This window comes from Panthera pardus, unplaced genomic scaffold (genome assembly GCF_024362965.1).
Source record: "Panthera pardus isolate Hobbes unplaced genomic scaffold, ASM2436296v1 HiC_scaffold_3, whole genome shotgun sequence".
Classification (NCBI taxonomy): domain Eukaryota; kingdom Metazoa; phylum Chordata; class Mammalia; order Carnivora; family Felidae; genus Panthera; species Panthera pardus.
Genome location: NW_026526876.1, coordinates 57680616 through 57706031, shown reverse-complemented (window position 1 = coordinate 57706031; position 25416 = coordinate 57680616). Strand labels below are relative to the sequence as shown.

Here is a 25416-nt window from a genome sequence, read left to right as displayed (position 1 = left end):
AAGTAGGTATTTCCCTAAGACCCCAATTCCACGGAGGAAGAGAAGGAAAAGTGAGGAAGGACCACCAGCCATGGACAGTGGGTTCCATAAGCCCTTGCATGGTCACCAGCTGGCCAGAACCTACCATGATCCCCAAGTCAACTCTGTCCCTTGCCAGCCACTGATCCAGACATCACCAATTAATCCAGCAGCAGAAACATTCAGGGTGGCACATTGTGTTTAGCATCAGACCTATATGTTTGGAATGTTCTGCCCAAATCTGCACATACTTGTGTATATATCAGAACTCGTTCCCTGGTTTTTGGTTCTAAGATAAAGCGGCTCCAAAGAACCTTGAGTCACAGACTAGAGAGATTGGCAGAGGGACTGGGAGAACTTTACTGGGAAGAGGTTCTTCCTCTCTCCAAGCTGCCATGGAATTTTTCTCCAGTATCTGTCACCAGAAAGAAAGCAGAGTCATAAGCAATAATAACCCCATAACGTGTCAGGTAGATACTATCTCCTTTTGGGGGGTTGAGAGACACTGAGTGACTTTGCCCAGAATCACCTAGGCAACAGAGCTGGGATTTGAACCTGTGTCTGCCTGCCTCAAAGCCCTCCTCACCCACTGCAAGCCTCTGCTCCTCAGAGAAGCTGTGTTATTTGAGCCACACATCCTCCCCTCAGGGCTTCTGGGGAAGCCAATGATTCTCCTACACTAATCTCACCAAATACCCCGAACTTCCAGAGAGAAATCATTTGAATCTTTAGGATATTATAGGCATAGTACCTCAGGCCTGTGAGGTTTCCAAGGTCCTGAAACAATATAGTCACAGCCCAGAAAGATTTACTGGCTCCAAATTTTTAAAACAAGAGCGCAAAATTAAAATGAATATTTAATAAAATAGCTATGGAGAGATTCCTGTCTACGAGTCAACCATAACTGAATCCAGCTCTTACATATTTATATATAGATATAGTATAATAAAGATTCCTGAGAACACAGTGAACCTTCTTTTCTTTGTCTTAATGTTCAGAACTGTTATAGTCCTTTCCTATTTTTTAACAACAAAAATGTATATCCGGTATGGGAAGTGAGGTGCATTTTGATGTGTCAGGTACGACATGAGTCTTAGGAAGCTCCCAGGGTAGCGTGAGGAGCCTGGAGAGGGGTAGGGGACAAGCACTCACATGGGGGCCTGTCCTCACCTCACAGCTGTTCTGAGATCAAGACCACGGCAGCCAAGGTCTGCAGCCCCCAGCCTTGCCCTCAGCAGCAGGGCCTCTCTGGATTTCTGTTTCCCCAGTTTAAACAAAAGCCTGAGGGATGCCTGCCCAGCAGGCTGAAGCACCAAAGCTCTGGGGATCAGGGGGAACAAAAGCAGAGGGAAAGCAGAGTGCTGACAGGGCCAGAGGCCATCGGCCACAGGGCTATAAAGGGCAGGGCCGCAGAGGAAGTGGCACCAGATGGAGACCCAGACTGTGCAGCAGGAGCTGGGTGAGTAAGGTCCTGCAGGTGTCCTGGCCCTTCCATTCCTTCCCCTGCAGAGACATGCCCAGGAGGGGCCCTGCTTTTTCTGTCTTGTGGTCAGAGCCTCGGAGGATGGCTAGAGGAGAGTAGGGAACACGGGGAGTGGGGAGGCAGCCTGCTCTCGCCACCCCAAGAGGAGTGGCAAGTGCCATTTATGTGGCAATAACCACTGGCCTAGCAGTTATGGCTGGGAGGGGGCAAGGGGCTCCAAGAAATGAGCAGCTTCCTGAGGCACAGGGAGAAGCCACGGGGGGCAGGAGCTGGGAAATACTTACTCAGAGGTTCAGAATGGAAAGATAGATCACAGAGTTTACATGCATCAGTCCCTGGGCCTAACACTGGCCCCAAAGAAGGGCCATGAATGGCTGTTCTGAGCCATGAAACCTGCCTGTCTCGTTCCCTCCTCCCCTCCCTCCTAGCTTTCCTTCCTTTTACACTTCCTACCATCTTTTCTGTCAACCTCTGACAGAACCTCTGTGAGCCTCAATATCCTCATCTGTAAAATGGGGATAATGATAGTACCTCCCTCATAGGCCTGGTGCAAAGCTCAAATGTATTCATGCATATCAAGCATTTAGAACAGAGCCTGGCATAGAGTGAGCCACTGTTGGCTATCATTACCCCCTTTTCTTGCTCACTTTCCTTCGGTAAGTCTTTTTCTTTTTTTTTTTTAAGTGTTTATTTATTTTTGAGTGAGAGAGAGAAAGGGAAAGACAGCATGCGCCGGGGAGGGGCAGAGAGAGAGGGAGACAGAAGATCCCAAGCCGGCTCTGCACTGAGAGCAGACAGCCCGATGTGGGGCTCAAACTCACAAACCCCGAGATCATGACCTGAACTGAAGTCAGACGCTCAATTGACTGAGCCACCCAGGCGCCCCTCAATAAGTCTTTTCCGATGCCACCCATCCTCCCCCACAACCCCGTACTGCCCGGACTTGGGGCTCAGCACGGTGCCACATCGATCAGTCAGAGGAGACCCAGACCCTGCCATTGAGATGTTCACCCAGGACACATTCGATAGAAAGGTCGGTACTCTTATGAGTGCCAGAAATCAGGAAAGAAAGCAATTCACCACAGGCTGGAAAAGCAGCAATGTCTCTCTGAGGAGGCCAGGCCAAGGCCAGGGAGGCCTAGAAGACAGAGATGGAGGGAGGGAATGGTGGCCTGGTCATGCTTGGCTGGTTGGCTGGAGGCTGTGTGGAGCCAGGTGGGAGGGGACCACACATTGGTAATATGAGGGTCTGGTCTAGATGCTTGCCAAGGAGTTTATACTGGGGTGCTTGAGACCTAGGCAATGCTGCCCCCCATAGGGGGGTTCCTGGAGGCAGGCAAGAGGGCGACAGCCACACTAATCAAGAGGTCATGTCACCTGTGCGGTGTTTCACCTGTATTACTGCTAATCATTTCAATAACTGCACACAGAAGCTTTACTGATGGAAAACAACTAGTGAGAGGCAGAGCCAGGATCCTAACCAAAGTCTGTCTGTTGGACCTGATGCCCCCTTTCCTTTTCCTGTGCTCTATCACCTCATCCTCTCCCCATGAGGCCAAGTCACTGATATGTGTTTTGTCTTCCAGAAGCCCTTCCAACCACCAAGATGGCTCAAACAAACCCCATGCCGGGGTCCGTGGGGCCATGGAAGGTAAGCTGCCGTCACATGGAATATTGAGTAGTTCCACAGAGCAGAGTATGAGATCCTGCCACAGAGCAGGGCCGTGTTTTTTCCACGCAACAATGACCGACCAATAAAATGCCAGTTTTAGGGGAAGGGTCTACCCACCGTCGAGATGCTGTCTCAGGATGGATCTTTCAGAATACCCCATTTAGACAGAAGGATGACCCTGGAAGCCCAAATGATACCTAGTTTTCTAGGTCACCTCTCCACCACACTACTAAAATCATCTTAAAATAGAGCAGCCCAGAGTGGATTATGATGCCATGGAGAAACCGGGGGCCCAGAAACGAAGAGATCCCACCAGATCCCAAACCAGGAGTCCTGACTCCCAACCTGAACTTGATTGCAACCATTTCCTGAAGTGGCTGAAACTCAGCTTTTCACTGTTTTCCTCAACATCCCTTCAACTGGGTCAACTCTGAGGACAGCTCACAGCTTTGAGGGTCGTCCTCTAGCCAAGGTTCAAGAGCCGAGTTCTAGTACAAGGTATAAAAGGGGTTTATCACAACTCTCCCTTTATACCTTCCATTTCTGTCGAGGATGTGGCTGGAGAAGATAAGAAATAATCCACAGGAAGGCCTGGGACCCAGAATCCTTGGAAGCATGGTGGAATGACTCCACAAGTCCTTGGTCTGTCCACTGGGCTAGCTATTGTCCCTGGCAAACCATTCCTATCATAAGCAAAACCCCACAGTACATCCCTGGGCATGTAAACACCACCAACCAATGGTATTAACTCAAATTCCTTCCTATCCTGTCTATACCGGAAGAGACCCTACCAGGCATCCTGGGCTATAGCTAGTGATGGAAAACACAGGGTCAGACAGAAGTTAAGCTCTTGACCTGGGCCTCTGTTCTTCCTGAGGTACCATATTCTAGCTCTTTCCCTTTCAATTCCATTCAGATAACCATCTATGACCAGGAGAATTTCCAGGGCAAGAGGATGGAGTTCACCAGCTCCTGCCCAAATGTCTCTGAGCGCAGTTTTGATAATGTCCGGTCTCTCAAGGTGGAATGTGGCGCGTGAGTATGGACCCCATAGTCCTTATTTGTGGTCTCTGCAGATGGGGTGTGGAAAGATGTTCACCCAGACTCTAGCCATTTCTTGGAGACAGGCCTCCCTATGGAAGTAATCTCAAAAGAAATCACTACATGTGTAATTTAGTAACGCAAAGCTAGAAGGAACAGGAGGTTCCTAGTTGCTTGCTAGATTGGAGAGGGGGTAAAAACATGTAGACCATGCGGTGGGGCAGTGACAGTCGTTAGATCTGTGCCTCCAGAGCCCATAGGCTGCTACCATGCGGTGGGGCAGTGACAGTCGTTAGATCTGTGCCTCCAGAGCCCATAGGCTGCTACCTAGGATTTTCTCAGAATAGCCACAAGACCCTTTAGTTTTTCTTGTCTACAGAAAATAGAGAGGAAACTGTCAAGCTCTTTACGGCTAACTCCTTTCCTGCATGTCCCAGGGCAGCCACTACTGGCTAATTTCTCTATGTGCGAAGGAACTCAACCCCAGAACTTGAGAGCCATATTAGTTCCCAGTGAGTCTTTAGGAGTTTCTTGTTGATGATTAATTTCTTTGGCAAGTTAGACTCTTACTTCCTGACTCTTGGCAGGGAGGTTGAGGCCTTTACCATCAGCCTGAAAACATGAGGAAAGGGCTCTCCTTTGGCCTAAGCAAAACTGGCTCTGCAGTGGATAGGCTTCCACAAGTTGCTCACCACCAAATTGAGTTAACCCTTTAAAGGGAGTAAAATACTTTAAGGGATCATTGGTAACAAAATTGATCTGAGGTGTTTTAATAAATAAGGTATAGGTGTATGACGGTAGGAAAAAACCCACAAAGTTAAAAGGAAACAAGAGACTAGTAATCCATCAGCTGCCTGTTCATCCCTTTGCTTCCTTAGGAAGAAGCCAATAGGTTTGGCTGGAGCCAAAGCAATAGTCAGTCACTAGATCCTGAACCTGGAGCTCCAAGTAGAGAATAAGGTAACCTGGAGAGAAAGGAAATAAAACTTGAGACTGACTTTGCTAATACACATTTCTCAGGTCAGTGAAGTAGACCCTTTCAGTGGAGAATCCCAAAACAAATAGTCCATCTACAAACTTGCTTAATGCAGCTGCCAAGCTCATTCCCCACCTCTTGTGATAAATATTATCACTTCGTCGTATGGCTCTATTGGAATTGGCTTGATAGTTTACCCCACGGTTGACACCTAAAACAAAAGATGCCTTCTCCCTGAGGCCACTCAGGCTCTGAACACCATGATCAAACGTCACTATTTGTCTTTGGCAGCTGGGTTGGTTATGAGCACACCAGCTTCTGTGGGCAACAGTTTATCCTGGAGAGAGGAGAATACCCTCGCTGGGATGCCTGGAGCGGGAGTAATGCCTACCACATTGAGCGCCTCATGTCCTTCCGCCCCATCTGTTCAGCTGTGAGTCTCTGAAATGTTCACTTCTGTGCATGTTGGGGGGACGCGGTAAGAGAGGGTATACAGATGGACTGACATTTAGTATTACTTCTCATCAGTTATGCTGAAATGCAGCAAGAAGGATAAAAGTATAAAAGAGAAGACACTGGTCCAAGTTTGCCATTTGTTTTTTTCCCCACTAAGAGGTATTTTCATTAAGCTAAAACCAAGGGTGGCAGGAAGTGGATACTCAAGAGCCCAGATCTTCTACAGCGCAGTAGGATAACTGACAGCTAGTTATGCCTGTGTACTTCATACGGGATAGTCTCAGCCTTAATGTTTGTGAAGTATTTATATCCCCTACTGGACTTTAGGTTATTTCCAACACCATACACACACAGGCTTACTTGTTCTATTAATTCCTGTGATCTTTTCTCACATTAGTGAATATTAATCCCTTGGTTGGCTGTTTGCTGCAAGTACTTTTTTCCCTGCTCTTATTATATTTTCTTCATGTCTTTTGTTGTCCCAAAGTATCACATCAGTTATTTGTACATTTTTTTTTTAATGTTTATTTTTGAGAGAGAGAGTGCGAGCAGGGGAGGGGCAGAGGGAGAGGGAGACAGAGAATCTGAAGCAGGCTCCACATTGTCAAACTCAGGTACCTTGAGATCATGACCCGAGCCGAAGTTGGAAGCTCAACCGACTGAGCCACCCAGGTGCCCATTATTTGTACATTTTAAATATTATGGTATTAAACTGGATCGGGCAGGATTAACTCTTACCACCATATTGCCTGCAATATTCTTACAATCAATGATCATGTACTTCCTTCTGTAACCAGAAGTGTTTTGAATTTGAAAAATATGGTAATTAAAGAATTAAGATGACAGCCATAACGCTTATGCCAAATGGTTTTTAAAAATTTCTGGGTTACAGAATCATAAGGAGTCGAAGATTACCATCTTTGAGAAGGAAAACTTCATTGGACGCCAATGGGAGATCTGTGATGACTACCCCTCCTTGCAAGCCATGGGTTGGCTCAACAACGAAGTTGGTTCCATGAAGATACAATGTGGGGCGTAAGTGCAAAAACAGGGTTGGGGTACATTTCAAAGTAACTCTTGCAACTGTAAGCCTTGTGAATATTAATACATCGATGGTTACATCTTATCAGATTTCATACATTAGATCATAATTGGTATGGGTGGCACATTGTAGTTATTACTGATATTCAAATTTCAAGTTGTTGGCCCTCTCAAATATTCCTCTGTGGAAGCATTTATGCTGACTACTCTTTTACGTTTTTTTCATGACCAAGGTTCATTTTCAACTATCTGTAGCCATATTATGCTCATGAACAGTGCCTGGCACATTTAGGATGCCTCTTGTTTTCTTAACCTACAAGCATTCTCAATCAGTTGTGTTGAGAAAAGAGGCTCCTGGCCAGGTATTGACCAGGTTCCTAATTTTAATAACCTAATGTGCTTTGGATTTTCTAGCTGGGTCTGCTACCAGTACCCTGGATACCGTGGGTATCAATATATCTTGGAAAGTGACCACCACGGAGGAGACTATAAACACTGGAGAGAGTGGGGTTCTCACGCCCAGACTTCCCAGATTCAATCGATTCGCCGTATCCAACAGTAGTGGATTAAAAGCCCCAAAGTCAGAGAAACCTTGCTAAGCAATCTAGAATGAGTTTTATGTTAGCTGCTGAAATCCACAATAAATGTCATTAAAAACAACAACTGTGTAGACTGAACTACCATACTTTTATATAAATCACGCTCGTGGGGCTGAGAATTTATAAAGACAAGCTTCGGTAAAATTCCGAATTCCCTTTTGTATCCTTGCAGGTCACTCACCAGACCAGATACAATTATCCTAACTCAAAGAACATAAAAACATATGAAGTCTATCAGTCTACATAGTGACAGACACACTTGTAAGTGTTCTCACGTCTCTTCTCATTAGCTATTCTAGTATGTTGGTGTCAGCATTGATTTTTTTCAACTTGTGACAAATCAATGCTAAACAAACTCAGGAAGTTTTTCAAGTAGGCATTGCCATATATTTCTACATAAAGTTACAAATAAACCCAGAATCTTGGCAACTTATTCTAGTTGCTTAATTGCTGAGCTCAATTTTGGCTTATTTCGATTAGAACATACGGCTCAATGGCATGCAAAAAAACCAGGACAGCTGTTCTCACAGCTGATTTTTCAGTAAATACACCAATTCTAAGCACTTTGATAACCTGTATGATTTGTTTTAAAGCCATGACATACGGTCATGGTACACTTAAGATGTACATCTGACCCTTTGAAAAAATTGTCATTATCAAGGCAATAATCTTAAAGTACACAAAAGATAACGCAAACACCACTGAAACTTTAAAATTTTTTATTCAACAATGTACACTTATTGTCTCTTAATTTGATCTACAAATTTCTCAAGTTTTTTTTTTTTCTGATAAAATAAGTAAATCTGGGTATGGATGTAGAGTGTTTGTAATTTATATTTTTAAAACACTGAACATGGAGTAAGACATCGATAAAGGAAGATCATAGTGTAACTGACACTTCCTCAGATTCCATGACATCAGAAACAGCTATGGCAAATACCTAAGCAATTAGCAAAGGGGTAAATTTCTGGCCACTGTTCTTTTATCTAGAAAAGCCCTATCTTTTTTGACTGGGCGAAACAAACACTGAAAAAAATCTTAATTGGGAGAGGGAAGGAAAAACACCCTCCAACATAACTGTAGTCCACTAAGTATCCTTTCCCCCATATCAAGAAGAGGTAACTCAGCTCGTGAGTGCTGATGCACACAAGACACAGAAATTATTTTGCTCCTTCAGTACATACTGAACATAAGTGAACTAGTGACAGATGCTGAGGAGTAGCCATATCATCTAAGATGATGCTACACTTCTCCGTTTATGCCTTTTAAGGCCAGCCGTCATGGGTTACTTTTCCAATCTTGACTACTAGATTTAGTTTTTAACTGTCACTTTCAGAAGGATGGATTTTGCGGTTTTCAAAGTCAACAACATACAGTAAGAGCATACTTGATGACAGAGAAGTAACCCTCCTCTATAGGTAGGAAAACCCTTACAAATCAGAAATATTTCTTTTATATTGAGGAGCATGGGGAAAATACCACTAGCATTATCTTCTACTTAAGCTTATTAGCCTCTTCTATAAAAGCCCTAAGGAGATTACAAAACAATGTTTTAAAAGATGGTTTGACAAACCTGGCCAGTACATCTACACAATCTTTTAAGTACACATACATGTGAAGTAAAGCTATTTAGTACATGCAGACTGCAGCAATTTAACCAAATTCGCCCAATTCCTAAACTTATGCTAATCAGCTTGGGCAATTTTTAAAAGATACACATTATCTTTAAAACAACCTGTGCTTTGAACTTTAAACAGTTGAATGATTCTAATCTCAAGTCATTCACTCAGTAAAACCAAACATGTGCTAAAGCAATAAAGGTAAAAAGGCTATCCTACCTTTAAACCAGGCTTAAGACAGAACTGTCACAGAACTCCATGTGGCAAAGGTCCTTCCCTCTTATTTGTTTGAATTACCTTCCATTTCTGTTTGACCAAATAAACCAAAATTTCCACGAGGAAGAGCATCCAAAATTTTGTAAAGCTGATAAAACTGCCCTGTTTCAAGAAAAGCCCTTTAGTAGATACAAGTCCAGCTCTCATTCAAACTGGAGTTTATTAAAATAGGTGCCAGTTTTCCTCTCTTCTAGTTCCGCTGATGAGCTAGCCCAGAACTATTACTTTGAGCCATGTTTCTAAGGATGGTAAAGCTAAGAACAGCAAAGTAATAAGGACAGGTCACTTCTGGTAATGACACACAAATTAAACTTTCAAAACATGTGCATAGCTTTATTCATCTACTTAGATCTAACCTTTTCATGGAGCTTCAGCAGAATTCGAGTGTGCAAAATGCATTTCTAAAACGTAATGCAAGCAAAGCTTTTCACATTTACACTGGCAGGAAATACAGAGAAACTAACAAGTCACATTAGGGAGAGTTCAGATTTTTTTTTTTTTTTTTTTAATGACAAGAATTGCACAGTTCATTATTTTGAGACAATTGTTGCAGACATAAATATTTAAAATTTCCTAAGCCAAGGTGCTTTAACAATAAAAATTTTTAAGTTGGAAAGAGCCAATAACTTGGATCATAGCTCACATAGAATTCCAAATTAAAGTGGACTCCATTATCTCCCTAGATTTTGCAAACAATGCTTTTCATAACACTTTTTTTTTTTTTTTATAACACTAAAGGAGACAGCAAGCTGAAACTTTTTTCAAAGCACACAAGAAATGGTGTCATCACATTACTTGAAGAAGGTGCTGAGGGGGTAAAGGGAGTGAAGAATCCTTTTTACTATTTCCCACTACAGAACAGCCACTAACAGATTAAGAAAAAGAAACAACAAAAAGTAAATTAAATCACTTCCCCAGTTTATAAAACAGTTCCAGTTTGTGACAAGATCTATAACTTTAAACAGAGAGCACCAGTTGGGCGATAGAATGAGCATTTCATACTGCATAAAAATTAGTGAGGTGGTAAGAACCATCAACTATCTCAGGCATTACTACATGGCCTTTCCAAACTTTTTTAATATACATGCAAGGCACATTGATATAAAAATAGATCTCTGGCCAACAAATATATTAAATAAGCAAATTAAAATTTTGGCTTGGCAATATTGGCAACATCAAAATATAACCAGATAGCTTTGGACCACATATCTCATATTCCTCCACCCCATTTGGTGTTTCTTCCTCCATTATTTTGGGTTCAGTCTCCTCCAAGTCTAGGTATGTGCTTGAGAAATGACTTTTCCTCTTGTCAAGTAGCATTCCTACTATATGTAAGTTTATCTTTGCTAAGTAAAAATATACTAGAGAAGCAGAATAGCTGAGTTTTGATGGATTTGATTACACGAAATCTGATTGGCTCGGGATGGCATTATTTCTCCTCTGAATACAAACAAAAAATAAGTCCCCAGCTTATGTAGTAAACAATTGTTTTCTTTCTAAAAGATAAATCAGCAACAACCAATGAAACTTCTTTTAAGCTACTCTTCCCAAATCCTCTTTTTGAGGCAGAGAGAGGGAATAATAGAAACAAAACTAAGATTTAAAAGATTTTCAGTAGTAGAAGACATTTTAAGGCCAAAAAGCGTAATACTAACAGAATTTTTATTTTCCTAAGTTACTGCCCTTCATAGGCCAATACCATAAATAGTTATTTGTACTGATTCCCTCCTGAAGAAAAATTCTAAATTCATTCACTTTTGTTAGTGGCTGTGCTACAGGAAAGGTACTCAAAGCGACTTAGAAACATATGGTATATAGTAATGTAAAAAGTGCATCACATTCTTGATTTTCAGTTTCTCATAGCAGCAGCAGGATTAATCCAAGACAGAGAACAGTTGTATTTCCACTCTAAAAATGCAACAATTCCTAATGAAATGTATTCAAGATTATGAAAGGATCCTCCTCTACAGACGATAATTGAAACAAGACTAATATGACAAACAGGGGCAAACTAAAGGCATTCATTCATATTTACATATTAAAACCATTTTTGTTAACACCAAATCTTTATGTCTAGCAAAAGAAATGTTTACGAATAAAAGACATTACTAAAGCAGTATCCATTTTTTTGGAGCCTTTGTTTAGCACCTGAGGAAAAAAGGATCTATGGAAAGCTATAGAATTTACCTCAAGTTGGTTTCTTGGTCTGTAGAGTGTAACTTTGATATACAACAAAAGTGAAACTGAACTGGAAAATGTTTGTAGCTATTTTAATAAGGCTGTAGAAAAGGGATACTGCATTGGAATATGTTTGTAGCTATTTTAGTAAGGCTGTAGAAAAGGGATACTGCAGTATTATAAAATGGCTTTAGAACTCTGGACATAAGCAAAATTGTATGGATAAATAGAGAAGTCTGAACCAGCAATCCCATCACATGTGAGGATGGCTGTTCCATAGGTGTCTTGCCCATAACTGCTATTGGACACTCCCAGTAATGCAGAAGCAACATCCCGCTCATGTTTCCCTGGGTGTTTCTATTATGCAGACAACTTAAAATTCTATTTATTCATATGGAGTAGCAAAACAGTGTGAAATTTAAAACTCACTAAAGCAGTGCATTTGAGGGGGGCCAATGATTTATCATTCTTTAAAACCAGCCCAGGGTGGTCCTGGCTCTCAAACATGTGAACACATTTAAGTATATTTAAAAAGAGACATTTTAAGATATTCAAAGTATAAGCCCATCTTTCTCACCATAAAATAATCCTGGTGCTCTGCTGATTAATCACATTAATAAAAATAACATCAGCATTAAGAACTAATGATACCCTATGTATCTGCAAACTTCGAGCAGCTATCATACATACTTCTAGTCTTGTCCTCTGCCCCTCTAATTTTGGGGGAAAAAACAGATGAGCAAATCCTACCCTCTTTCAAAACCCAGCAGTTAAGTTATGGGTAGGACTGCTAAAGAACACAGCCCACCCAAAGAATCTAATTCAACTAGTACCACATCAACAGACCTGATCACAAAAATTATTGTTCATAATATGCATCTGTCCTGCTACAGTCTGTTGTGCAGTGAGCATAGGTATACAAGGATCATGTGTTCATATGACCCAATGGCATAAACTATACTCCTAATCCTTGGAAATGGGACTTTTATTATCTATTTCTCTGAAGAAAGCCTTGACTGGATGATTCTCTCCTTATTTAGAGTTTAAAATCAAAGTCCTCTTCCAGTTTTCCTTGCCTGTAGCCACTGGGTAGGACACAAAATTTCACACTAAATGGCTTTTCTGTGTTTAAAAGTTTTCATTAAAAGATAGACCACTAGATGCCTCCAATTGGTTAGTCACAAGATTAACAACCGAGTATGAAACTACCGCTATGTAGTGTTTTGTGAAAAAACACATTTTGTACTGTGGACAATACTCCTGAGGTTTGCCAGATTTTGCCTAGAAACTGTTATTTGAAAAACCAATGCAGCACTTTTTTTCCTTTATAAAGTTTTTGCAGATTTTGAATGACTGTGTAAGCAGATGATTAGGGGAACAGCAAAATTCTACAATGGAGAGAACTTCTCCAGCCATTTATTCCGAGAGAAAACAAACTGGCATTAACAAATTTCCTAATTATCGTCTATCCCCTCCCAGAAAGGAGGAGGAAGGGCTAACTACAGATGCTGTAAATATACTTCATGTGAAAGTTCATTACTAAGAAAGTCAGAGGAAAGGCTATGCAATTAACTTCAGTTCAGCAAAGTGGGGGCGAATAAAGAGAAAGATAAATACACCCTGTCTTTTGTGGGGAAGGGGAATTATTCAAGACATCTACAAGAGAGTGGTATGTGACACAAAAGCCTACAATCAAGACAGATTTAAAAAGAAATCTTCACCCATAATTAGTATCTTCATAGCTATTAAAAAAATAGGTCATGATTTCATTCTTAGTGCCATTTTTCAAATACTACCCTTTTTAGGATTAAAACCACCTGACTTTTAAATTCTGTGTAATGAAAACAAATGGCACAAAATAAATACAAGTTCATTCTCTGAATACTAATATAATGTCTTACACACATTCATTTACTAATTTTTACTATCTCCATCTGTCCCTCACACACACACACACACACACACACACGCACACGCACGTGCACACACACACGCGCACACACACACACACACACACACACACACACACACACACACTCCTTTTTCAGTCTTTATAATGGAGGGATGTTAAAAATCCCCTCTAGACTGTATTTGGTTTATGCTACAGTACTAATACTCTGAGTTGAAGGAAAATTCTGTATACCAAACAATAACACATTAATGTTATTTAAATGTGCTAAATTAATCACAGCTGAAGTTTGTTTAGAAGCTTACACAAAAATAATCAGAAAACAAATCAACTCTTAAGATTTTTTTTTTTTTTTTAATAAGTGCTCTGTAAGGAATTGTGTGAGGACCTAAGGAGAAAGACTGCGACAAGTAGAGTTAAGTGTTACCAAACAGCACAAAGGAGATTTGTCCCAAAGTCCTGCTTGTACCTAGGCAATTAAATCCATTACCCAATGCCCAAAAATACTGACAATATGATGGGGCACTAGGGTTCCCAGAAAGAGACATTCCTAACTATATATCTCTAACCATATAATCAAGGAAATTTCAGTGGAGAAAATCAGGGTGAAATGTTGCATTGTTTCATTTAGAAGTGACACTCTCAAAAACCTTTGGACAAACAGATAAGGGATACATTCTTTTTGGCTTCTCTAAACATGGAGGCCTGAGGGCTATGGGAAGGGAAGTAGAAAAGCAACAAGAGATTTCTAAAGATATTTTTTAAGTAAGTGTTGCCTCTAAATTAAAAAGCCCAATTTAGACGGGGGCTGTTTTGTTTTCTTTTTTAAATATATATTCATTCAATCTCTATGTCACAAACCCAGAAAGTTTCTTGTGAGTTGTGAGACAGAAGAGCTTTTAAATTCCAGGCAAGCAAAATGGACATTTTAAAAAAAGAAGGGGGGTGCAGGGGAATCTGGCCCTAAGGCGACAAGTGGTTACACAAGGCAATTGAACACACAGCAGAACTTTAAAACCTATAAAACAAACTGGAGTCTTTTTTTGTCCTTTAATCAACCTTATATCTTTTTTTTATAACTTTTTGAAAATTTTTATTTAAAAAAAAAAACACAAAAACACAGACTTCTTTCACTTCAGTATGTGGTATGTTCATTTTCCAGTTTGTTCAATGCTTTAAAGCTCAAGGATGCCTCTGCTTTCAATTGTACATGGGCCTGAAGCATCCTAGCTTTTGGCAAGCAGGCAGGAGACTCAACAAAAATCAAAATAGGAACAAGGCAGACTAAATGCAGGGCACATCTGTAAACATATTATACATTTGAAAATTACAATATCAGTAAAAGTGATACAGTTTACAGGTGAAATGAAACTATCTGGAACTGGCCTACCACAAGTTTCTGAACCTGGACTGATACAATAAGTTATTATATATATATATATTATGTATAAAAAGTTTTGTTTACATCAAGTGGAATTGGCAATCCATGCTTATACTTTTAAAATCTAAGCAGGGCAGAAATCCAGACTAAAGATATTTTCTCTACTCTAAGTTGAGTCCAACAGCTTCGTTCACAAACTACTTGTTAAAAGTCTCAAATAATCAACAAAACAAGAAAACTCATCCATACTACAGTCGCTCAAAACTGGACATTTCTTAAGCAAAGGGTTTGAGCAAAAGTAGTTACCTTCTCCCCCAAATACCCCAGGGGATCCAGTCTACTTTTATTAGAAGACTACACCTCTCTGTATATAAATGCCCTGCTTTTTTTAACCTGTATTTGACATACATGGATATACTAATTTCTGTGTGTGTGTGATGTGATGCTATGTCAGGCCAGAGAACTTGTTTTTATGCCACTAACATCACCCAATCTTAAATTGGACCCTTAGTTTCTGCACACACACAAAAAAATTTATTTTAGCATGCTATATACAAGCTGCAGTGCAACAGGATGGCAATGTGATGATAAGACAGGGCTAATGCTCTTCTCTGCCCAAAAGAAAATTTCCAGAATTTCACATTATTTTCCTTAAAAAACCCATTTTGCTCTAGTAATAAAATATATTTATTAAGATATAATTAGAAGCTAATAAGCTCAGAAGTATAGTTTGCATGGAAACACACCTTCTGCAGGCAGGGTTTATCACCTCCTCACTGGCTAAAAACATGAAAAGTTTTCTAGTTTTCATGGAGTTTTTTCTTCCCCTTTTAGATATTTCTGAGAAATTAAAAGAGAATTTACAGAAAGGTACAGAAGTTTCTCTTTCGATGTTCAATGAAAAACAAGGAAAACAGCACATTTAGTGTTAGTGACAGAGAGCAAGTCTGGAGCACCTACAGTTGAAAAGCAGAGTATATTTTTGCTCCCACTTATACAATTACATTAAAATATGGGCAAAGGAATATTTTTCCATATTAAATATCTAAAGCCAATTGTTTGTTCTGTAACTTTTCTTTAAATGACACTCATGGATTCTTCACTTGTTAAAGTCCAATATGTAACCAAAGCCAAGTGAACTATGTACCACCAACTATTCCAGAATTATAGAACTTCAATGCCCTCCCCTATCCCCACCCCACAAAAAATAAAAGGAAAGAAAGAAAAATTTCCCCAACACCCCACAGAGGCTGCTTAACTCCTGGCAAGACATGCAAATCATATTCGCTAAAAAAAATACACCCCTGCAAACTTCAAGGCATTTATCCAGCATTCTCGCAGGGCTCAAAGTATAACCAAAAGATCAAAGGAGGAGTGGGGGAAATGTTGAATCATTCTGGGTTCCCCGTGATTAGTGTATCACTTTAGTCACAGAACAAGATACAGAGATCTTTTAAGTGGATTTGCCTTTCCAGTGGGTCATTTGTTGCCCAAGTTGGATGACAGCAGGAACTTTAGAACCACGCTTGGTAATAAGTCTGTATTCATTAATCACTTGCATTCACACTTAAAAACAAAAACTAACAAAAGAAAAAAGAAAAAAAAAACAAAAAACTATTCAGTACCGGAGATTAAATAACCATGTGTAGTCTCTTGAAATAAATTTTGATTCCTTATGAAGTCTAATTACTTTCAGTTGCCTTTTTTTAAATAACTATATATATATATGTATATATATATATTTGTATATATTATCCTGTGATTCTACTTATGGTTCCTCTGCTGCGTTGAAGATCTAGGAGCATAAAAGCCTTGTGTCCCCCATGAACGGTGGCTCTAATGCTGCAGAAAGGTTACAAATAGGCAGTCTGGTCCTTCATTGATCTGGACTATCCATGGCTTCATTGTAAGTGATTATCCTTTTGGGATCTGGAAGGAAGGTTAAAAAATAAATACATAAATAAATATAAGGTTTGGAATCCCAAAATGCCCATGTTCCACAACAAATTCCAAATAACCATCATCATTTTAGCTGCCTCTTTTTTTTTATGAAAACAATTTAAAGACCACTTCTTTGTAGTAACACATGTATGATCACAACCCAATAGTCTGGCATTTCCAGCAATAGGGTCCTCTAACCAGTGAGGGCTTCAACTCCTACAGATTAGAGAGGGGTTGAGTTCAGTTAACAAGGGTTATTTCAATGTGTTTCTCCCAATTATAAAAGCAGTACATTTGAAAAAAGCAAAAAACAAAAAACAAAAAAAAAAAGCTTCAATCATCAATAATCTAATACTAAAATAAACACTTGGATTTACTTATTTTTGTTCTTAGCAAAATGAGGCCAAAATTTATTTTAACCATAGTGGAGTGTCTAGTAAGGAACTGTTCCAGTTGGCATCTAGCACCAAAAACTTCAGGTTAAGTTTGGCAAAACTATCTATTCAGTTCTAAACATGACTTATTTCTTCCTTCCTCCAAATTTCACATAGAACCACCAGTCTTTATTCTTACCAGTAGCAAAAACCTGTGATCACCTGGGTTCAAAGTATAAAATAGTCAGAATATGTCTAGGCAAAAATTCCACTGTTCTTCTGAATTCCAATTATTTAGCTGTATGCTACACCCTCTTCTGGAGAGGCAATGATTCTGTTGCACACCATTTCTGCCTATCATATGAATTTTTAAAAGTATACATACTTTTAGTAAAAATTAGGAAACCAATAAAACATGTCACCTAACGGAAAAGTATATAAAGACCTAAAAATAATATTAAAGATCTCAAGCTCACTTCAGCTTAAGAGTCAATCTAATTTAGTGCAGAGATAATATAATATCCTTTTTAGGACTGCAACAGCCATGCTCTAGCATCCTGCCATGAATAGAATGCTCATTCTTAATAGTTAATAGCCATCTTACAGTCAATATAGGTAGGTCTACTTTTGCCGACTGTATTTTCTAGTTCTACCTTTTTTTCACTTGTATTTGAACAAGAAAGCACACAGAAAGCAACTCAAAATAATTTAAGAGCTTGCTAGTTATATTCAGGCCACAGCTGTGTTAGACAAAAGACCTGGCCTAAGTACAAGAGAGAGGTGGAAGGAGGAACAATGCTGGGGGGAAATCAGGGAAACCTACATTTAATCTTGCCACTTTCTAGCTTACATAATAACATCTCTCATTTATATTAACTAGCAAAGTAGATGGGAAATAGGATGCAATTCAGCTACAGGATTCTGAAAGCCCAAATGTATTAGCTATTAGTTCTCCAGGCTAAAACTTTATTTCAGGTATTCCAAAGCTACCACATTTTAATATTTGGAAAAGCACATAATTATAACCAATTTAAAATTTTTGAAAATTCCAAATATCCCAGATGTGAATTATTCAGTCCCTTTGCCTTCTTGCTATTCACATCTTATACTTGTAGTTTATAAAGGAAGCTAATTTGCTATTCTTAAGATTTTTTTTTTAACGTTTATTTATTTTTGAGACAGAGCATGAACGGGGGAGGGGCAGAGAGAGAGGGAGACACAGAATCGGAAGCAGGCTCCAGGCTCTGAGCCATCAGCCCAGAGCCCAACGCGGGGCTTGAACTCACGGACTGCGAGATCGTGACCTGAGCTGAAGTCGGATGCCCAACCGACTAAGCCACCCAGGTGCCCCAAGATTTTTAACCATCTATTATTTCAGAGAATATACAGCCCAAATAAGGTTTCTAAGACAGCTAGTATTTTTCTGAACCATGAATTTCAGTTCTTGGGCTACCACTTGTCTACCACACAAAACAGATAAAGAATGGCTATAAGTGGAAACACTTATTCATGTTGGTTTCCTAGATTAAAAATATTTATGTTCTTACTTTCACAGAGGAGGGAAAAATGTAGCTTCTTCACCTAACAAGTAAAGAGTATTTTCATACATTCTTGTTTCACTTATAGTGTTTCCCCGGATATAAATAATTCAAAATACAAAGACTATTCACTTGGTAGGTGAACTATTCCATGTTATTACCACCCAAACATAACCCAGTTAGTCATTAGTACTAACATTTTAGGTAACCTAACTATTCTTACCTTGCTTCTGCAAATTCCAAACAGATTCCATTTCTGCAAAGAAAAAAAAAAAAACAGGCAGATTATTTTATACAGTAAGTTTTACAGAGCAAAGTTTAAAGCTATGCTTTCCACTTTAAACCTAAAAAATCTAGACTGGTTATTGCCGAGATAGAGGTAGGGTTGAAATAGCACAGTTCTGCTAAATCTCAGACATGACATTCTTATTCTCTTGGAATTCTCAAGAAGTATTCTTCAGATTACCTTAAGGGTTGATTATAGATAGTCAATAATTATCTGAAATCAAACTACCGAGAGAGCAATTCTGTCTACACAAATAGCAAAGATATGCAGAAGAATTCTATAGATAAAATATTTCCTATAATAGCTCATTATTACTAAAAATGAGGTTAAAAAAATTTTTTTAATGTTTACTTATTTTGGGGAGAGAAGGAGAGACAGAGTATGAATGGGGGAGAGGTAGAGAGAGGGAGACACAGAATCTTAAGCAGGCTCCAGGCTCCAAGCTGTCAGCACAGAGCCCAACACGGGGCTTGAACCCATGAACCATGAGATCATGACCTGAGCTTAAGTTGGATGCTTAACCGAGTGAGCCACCTAGGTGCCCCTGAAGTATTTTTTGGCAACCCATCATAACCCAATGAGCTACCCAAGTCTTCTGAATGAAGCATCCAAATTTAATTAAGTATGATGCTTAAAACACCTTATTAAAATTTTACCTAACTCTTTGCTATAGGCAAGTGGTTCTGTTCTTCAAACTACACCTACTCTTATTTTCTTTTTTAATTTTTTTTTAAGTTTATTTGAGAAAGTGAGCGAGCATGAGCAGGGGACAGAGAGAGAGGAAGAGAAAGAATCACAAGAATGCTCCACGCTGTCAGCACAGAGCCCAACACGGGGCTCGAACTCACAAACCCTGAGATCATGACCCAAGCTGAAACCGACAGTCAAAAGCTCAACTGACTGTGCCACCCAGGCGCTCCTACCCCTACTCTTATTTTTAACCCATAAGGTCAAAATGCTAATCCATACTCCTTTATTAGTAACACACAATCCTCATTTGCTCCAATTCCATTCAAATATGATTATCTACAAGGTGCTTATTACTTTGATATCCCACAGCAAAGAAAATATGTACATGACCAAACTGTAGTGACAGAGAAAAAGCAAGAAAAATTGTATCTGGAAGCATACCAGAAAGCTTCACAGATGGCTTATTTGAAGGCTTGATGCATAAGACAGAAGATGACTATTATACCACAAGCACCTAAGAATGGGGACTTTGAAAGGAAATACCCTATTAAGAGATTTACAATGTAAACAAAGACAACTTAGTAGTAAGAATGAACTATAACTATGACTGAGAATAAGTGCTCTTCCCATGGCCATACAACTACCATTTTAAAAGACAAAAAAGTGATTTTATTCTCTATTACTGGATTCTGTGTAATTGTTTTCTATATAATTTATCAGTGACCAATTACAGTTAAAGAAAAATAAAACTGAAGCTCATTAAGATAGGATATATCTGGACATAGGTTACAGTTAAGGTACAATATAATCCCTCCCCAGGGCTAAAAGTATATAAATCTAAAATTATTTTTTTATTTTATGTTTATGGTTGGAGGCAAAGAATGGTAGAAATCACATTCTCCCTACTTCCCTGTACTCCTCATGGTATTCACTCCTAAAAACACTTTTAAAGTTTTGAAAATTTATCAGAATTGGATGTTTGGACCAATAGGTTAATTATTCAAAAAAATCAAAGTAATTATCCAGATAAAATTGCATTCAAAGTATCACAACAAGTGCCTGATAAAAACAAAAACCGGGAAGTACTTCACTAGTTGTCACTTGGTCCAAGAGCTTAGATGGATGTTATGGGCTTTTAATCGCTGGACAGAGGCCCATCCAAAGATTGGCAGGAAAAGTCTCCTAGGTCTAAGGAGAGAGAATTGTAATCAATCTAATCAGGAAAAAAGAACATAAATCAGAAAAGGCTATTCTAGTCATGGCACTCATATCTATCACTTTAATATAATTTCTAATTCTATTAGTGTCAGACAATTAGGAATAGTTGAAATGGTCATTAGAGCTGTTATCCTACAAATTTCTGTACCTCAGAAGAGCTTTAAGTCCAAAGATAAGTAAGCCTTTCCTTTGTTGACCTATCTTCAAAAAAACTAATTCAACAAACATTTTTTAGTGAAAGTACAGAAATCTCACATTTTGCAACAAATAAATCCCCAAGTTCTGTATGCATCGGTTACCTGATGCTCATTGTTAAGTTTGCTTAATGTAAAAATATATTATTTAGTTGTATGTTTAGAAAAACAAAAACTTTTCATTTTAGCTCCCTAAGCTGTAAAATATCCTTTTCTCTTCCCCACCACAAACCTCAACCTGCCCCTTCCCCTCCCATCTTTTTTTTGGGGGGGGGGGAGGGGACAACACTCAAGATTGTCACAGTAACAACTATACTACTTTAAAGGCAAGCATATAAATGTTAGAGTAAAAATGAAAATAACTATTTACAGTCTCCCAATTTCTTTATTGGATTGAAGACGTTTCCTTAGCTTAAACCAGAACATTCAGCTTTAGGTTTTAAATATATAGATTTTAAATGATTTCTGGTAAGAAAGTTTTATTACCTTCAAACAGGGCTCTGGAATAGTGAATTTGATTATGCCTTTTGAGAAGAGGAAAGAGCCATATGACCTAGCTAAAAATTAGCCATGGGCCAACTTAGCTTCTGGCCAAGAAATAAATCAGCATTATCTTAAGTGTTGAACTGAAAAATGAATGCAATTCCCCTTCTAGTTATTTAATATTAAATACTTCTATAACAAGTAGCAACTTGATTTCCTTGATTAGAATTACAAGTTTCCATGAATCAAAAAGAAAGGGAAATAAATCAAATACTATTTGCATGTTTACTTGCTATGTTTAAACAACCTTACTAAGGCTAACAAGAAGCTAGTAAGAGAGAATATATAGGAAAGAAGTAAATTACATTTTGCCCTCTTTTAAATTACAAGTCTTAATGCAGATTCTAAATATAAAATGAGTTACTCTGTGTAACTGTTTTAATTACCCCAACAGAAAGAAGTTGAAGAGTAAGATACATCCAACTATACAAAATCATTACACAGTAATTAATCTTTCTACTTTTAATAATGCTCCCCACCCCTGGTCTTTAACTTCCCAGTTTTTGTTAGAGTTGGATCCCAGTATCCAATTATGCAAATAGTTACTGAAGAAAATTTAACATTCAACTTTCTAAAGCAGATTACTTTCTACAGAGCTCCCTACCATAAATGTCCAATAACCTAAAAATCCTAAATTCTAAGTGGATTAAAAAGTACTATTTAGGGGCTAGGAATATAGACGCAAAAACAAAGGCTCTGCCTCTGTAAACTTCGTAGAATATACAACTTTTCTAGGTAGAAGCATCAGCATGGACAAAGCTTGGTGATATTAAAGTATGAGGTGTGCTAAAAGCAGGGGGTCAGCAAAACTGACTTCTGTCTTTGCAAATAAAGTTTTATGGAAAAGAGCCACCTCCATTTTATATATTACCCATGACTGTTTTTGTGTACAAGGCGGAATCAAGTAACCAGAATTCCAAGGAGAGACCCTATGGCTCACAAAGCCTAAAATATTTACTATCTGATCACTCACATAAAAAGTTTACTGATCTATGCTTTAGTGGTCACAATTAATTTAGTAAGGCTGAAGTCACTAAGACAAAAAGATTTAGAAAAAACACGATTCAGGAGCAGAGCTGAAAGTCACTAAGAATGAAAGATATACACACAGATAAATGCTATTCTGCTATTCGGGGGACAGCACAAAGGCACAAATGAAGGAAAGTTTACTGTTTAATCATATAGGTGAAGGAAGTCACTGAAGAGATCTGAGATTATTGTACTAAATATTAGTAATGACTGAAGTTTCAACTAGAGTATGGATGAAATGACAATACAGTAGTCCTCTCCCTTATCTGCAGGAGATACATTAAGACCCTCCCCTCCAGTGGATGCCTAAAACTGCAAATAGTATCACACGCTATATATACTAAGTTTTTTCCTATACATACATACCACATGCCTATGATAAAGTTTAATTTATAAATTAGGCACAGTAAGAGATTAACAGTAAAATAGAACCATTATAACAATACACTGTAAAAAAAGGTTATATCGAGTGTGGGCTCTCTCTCAAACATTGTACTGTACTTACATTCTTCTTGTGATGATGTGAGATGAAAAAATGCCTACATGATGAGATGAAGTGAGATGAATGACAATAGGCACTGTGATGTAGCATTAGACTACTACTGACCTTCTGACGATTCAGAAGGATCATCTGCTTCCAGACCACAGTTGACCGTGGGCAACTGAAACCGCGGAAAGCAAAACCACGGATAAGGTGGGACTACTGTACAGAAAAAGAGCCCAGTAAATGTTACTGCAAAAGTGAAGAAATTAGGACAGCTGTATTAGAGATGGAAAGGAAAAAATGGATATGTTAGAGACAGGATCTATATAACCTAACAATCAGGGTTTGGAATTCCATTTCATATACAAAGAATTGGGAGTGGTGATGCTGAATATACATGGTCTGAACTCAGAGTAAAAGCAATTGAAGTTTCGAGCTTAACACACAGCAGCAGAATTGGATGAGATTACCCAGGAGTTTGAGTAGCATGAAAAGGAGACCAAAAGAACATAAACCTTTGAGGAAAAGAGAATGATATAAGGAAGGTTATGCTGAAGATGTACAAAGTAGGAAAGTGGGTTGTTAAGGAAATGCAAATTAGAGAATTTAGGGAGGGAGTGTTCAACTACTGCAATCCTTACTCAAAGTTAAGACACTTAACTTTCTAGTCACCCTCTTTTTTTCTAGCCAGATGTCACTGCCTGGTTCAAGCAATGGTATCTTACAGAACATTTCTGCAGTGTAATCTTTTAACAGGTCTCTCTTGCCCTTAATTGGGCCTTACCTTCTATCTTCTACACCATGGCTAACATTCTTTTCCTCTAAAAATACAAACCTGAGGGGCGCCTGGGTGGCTCAACTGGTTGAGCGACTGACTGGCTCAGGTCATGATCTCACAGTTCATGAGTTCAAGCCCTGCATCATGCTCTGTGCTGACAGCTCAGAGCCTACAGCCTGCTTCAGATTCTGTGTCTCCCCTTCTCTGTGCCCCACCCATGCTCATGCTCTGTCTCTCAATAATAAATAAACATTAAAAAATTTTTTTTAAATAAATAAAAATACAAACCTGAAAGTGACCAAAACACTTCAGTGGATTCTCACTGCCTACAGGGAGAATGAATCTGTTTGTCTTGTATTACATTTCTAGCACTGGACACAGGTGTACATCAATAAATTGGTTCCACTTCTTTTGAGTCTTGACTAGCCTACCCTGACCCCACCACCCACCTTAAGGGTTTCTCTATGTTCCAAGTGTATTTTATATATTTTTTCTACAGAGCAATCACACTAGTAATATATTTCTTTCCATGTATGTTTCCCTATTAGACCTTAATGACATGAATCCTTATTTCATCTAATTAACATGATTGCTTTGCACAGAGCTTGGTGCCATATGTGAATATTGATTTTGAATGAAATACCACTTGTAAATCAGTCATCAGGAAGTAATAATAGAACAAAGTAGTATTAGGTAGGCCCATTTGAAACTGATATTCAACCTTCTGTGACCTACAAAAACAGTCATTTCATGTGGTCCAGTCAAAATTTCAGCTTTCAATTCTTCAAAGAAAAAGACAAGCTAAGAGGGTTAAAGCCAACTTGAGGCTTATTATTATTATTTTTACTTTTAAGAAGCACAGGTTCCCCCTCACACACACCAAAAAAACAAACAAACAAAATATATAAGGTCAAAAAGAAGACTCCCATAATTAAATATCCCCAGATCAATTTACTATGGATCTTGCCTTCCAATCCTTATTCAAGCCATTTAGAACAAATTCTGTAAAATTCAGCAGGGGTAGTGACATTATTAAATTCTACTTTTCCCCCTTCTATTCCAGATTTACCCAATTTTTGATGATTACTGGCTATCTCACCACCATGTTTTTTGCTCTTCTGATTTCCTTTCCCAACCAGTCCACTGTACCTCCCTATTCTTTTGCAAAGAAGGCTGCCAGAAACTTCTCACCCTTTCCTTTTCCATTTTGACTATACCCATAGAGAATTAACAGCTTATTTTCTTTTTTAAAATACATTTTAGAGGTGCCTGGGTGGCTAAGTCAGTTGGGCCTCCACATTGACAGCAGAGAGCCTGCTTGGGATTTTCTTTCCCTCTCTCTCTGCCCCTCCCCAACTCACATGGGATCTCTCAAAATAAATAAATGTTTAAAAAACTTAAGTAAGGGGCACCAAGGTGACTCAGTTGTTTAATCGTTGACTTCAGCTCTCAGATCATGATCTCAGTTTTTTAAGTTTGAGCCCCACATCAGGCTCTGTGCCAATAGCACTGAGCCTGGAGCCTGCTTCAGATTCTGTGTCTCCCTCTCTCTGCCCCTCCCCTGTTTGCACTCTTTCAAAAATAAACATTAATTTTTTTTAATAAAATAAACTTTAAGTAACTTCTATTCCCAACATGGGACTCCAACTCATGACCCTAAGGACTGACTGAGGTGCATACTCTACCAACTGA

General features: G+C 38.9%; 2 protein-coding genes across 2 annotated transcripts in view; one reads left to right on the top strand and one right to left on the bottom strand.

The window, feature by feature from the left end:
- The first annotated feature begins 1431 nt into the window (after window positions 1–1431).
- Window positions 1432–7350, top strand: CRYBA1 (crystallin beta A1). Its single transcript, XM_019423696.2, has 6 exons — window positions 1432–1477; window positions 3088–3152; window positions 4090–4208; window positions 5482–5623; window positions 6539–6681; window positions 7102–7350. The coding sequence occupies exons 1-6, from the start codon at window positions 1447–1449 to the stop codon at window positions 7247–7249; spliced, it is 648 nt and encodes a 215-aa protein (XP_019279241.1). The 5' UTR covers window positions 1432–1446; the 3' UTR covers window positions 7250–7350.
- A 638-nt stretch (window positions 7351–7988) lies between these two features.
- NUFIP2 (nuclear FMR1 interacting protein 2) overlaps window positions 7989–25416 on the bottom strand; it is a 30557-nt gene continuing 13129 nt past the window's right edge. Inside the window, exons 3-4 of the mRNA XM_019423695.2 lie at window positions 18726–18758; window positions 7989–16578 (exon numbers count right to left, since the gene is read on the bottom strand). Of these exons, the coding sequence (XP_019279240.1) occupies window positions 16526–16578; window positions 18726–18758 (86 nt within the window). The 3' untranslated portion in view covers window positions 7989–16525. The remainder of the gene's footprint in view (window positions 16579–18725; window positions 18759–25416) is intronic.

Bases quoted from the DNA above. Each gene is read 5' to 3' on its own strand.
- CRYBA1 (XM_019423696.2), top strand. From the start codon at position 1,447: ATGGAGACCCAGACTGTGCAGCAGGAGCTGG. The intron at 3,153-4,089 runs GTAAGCTGCCGT...AATTCCATTCAG, and splicing joins GGTCCGTGGGGCCATGGAAG to ATAACCATCTATGACCAGGA. The intron at 5,624-6,538 runs GTGAGTCTCTGA...TCTGGGTTACAG, and splicing joins TCCGCCCCATCTGTTCAGCT to AATCATAAGGAGTCGAAGAT.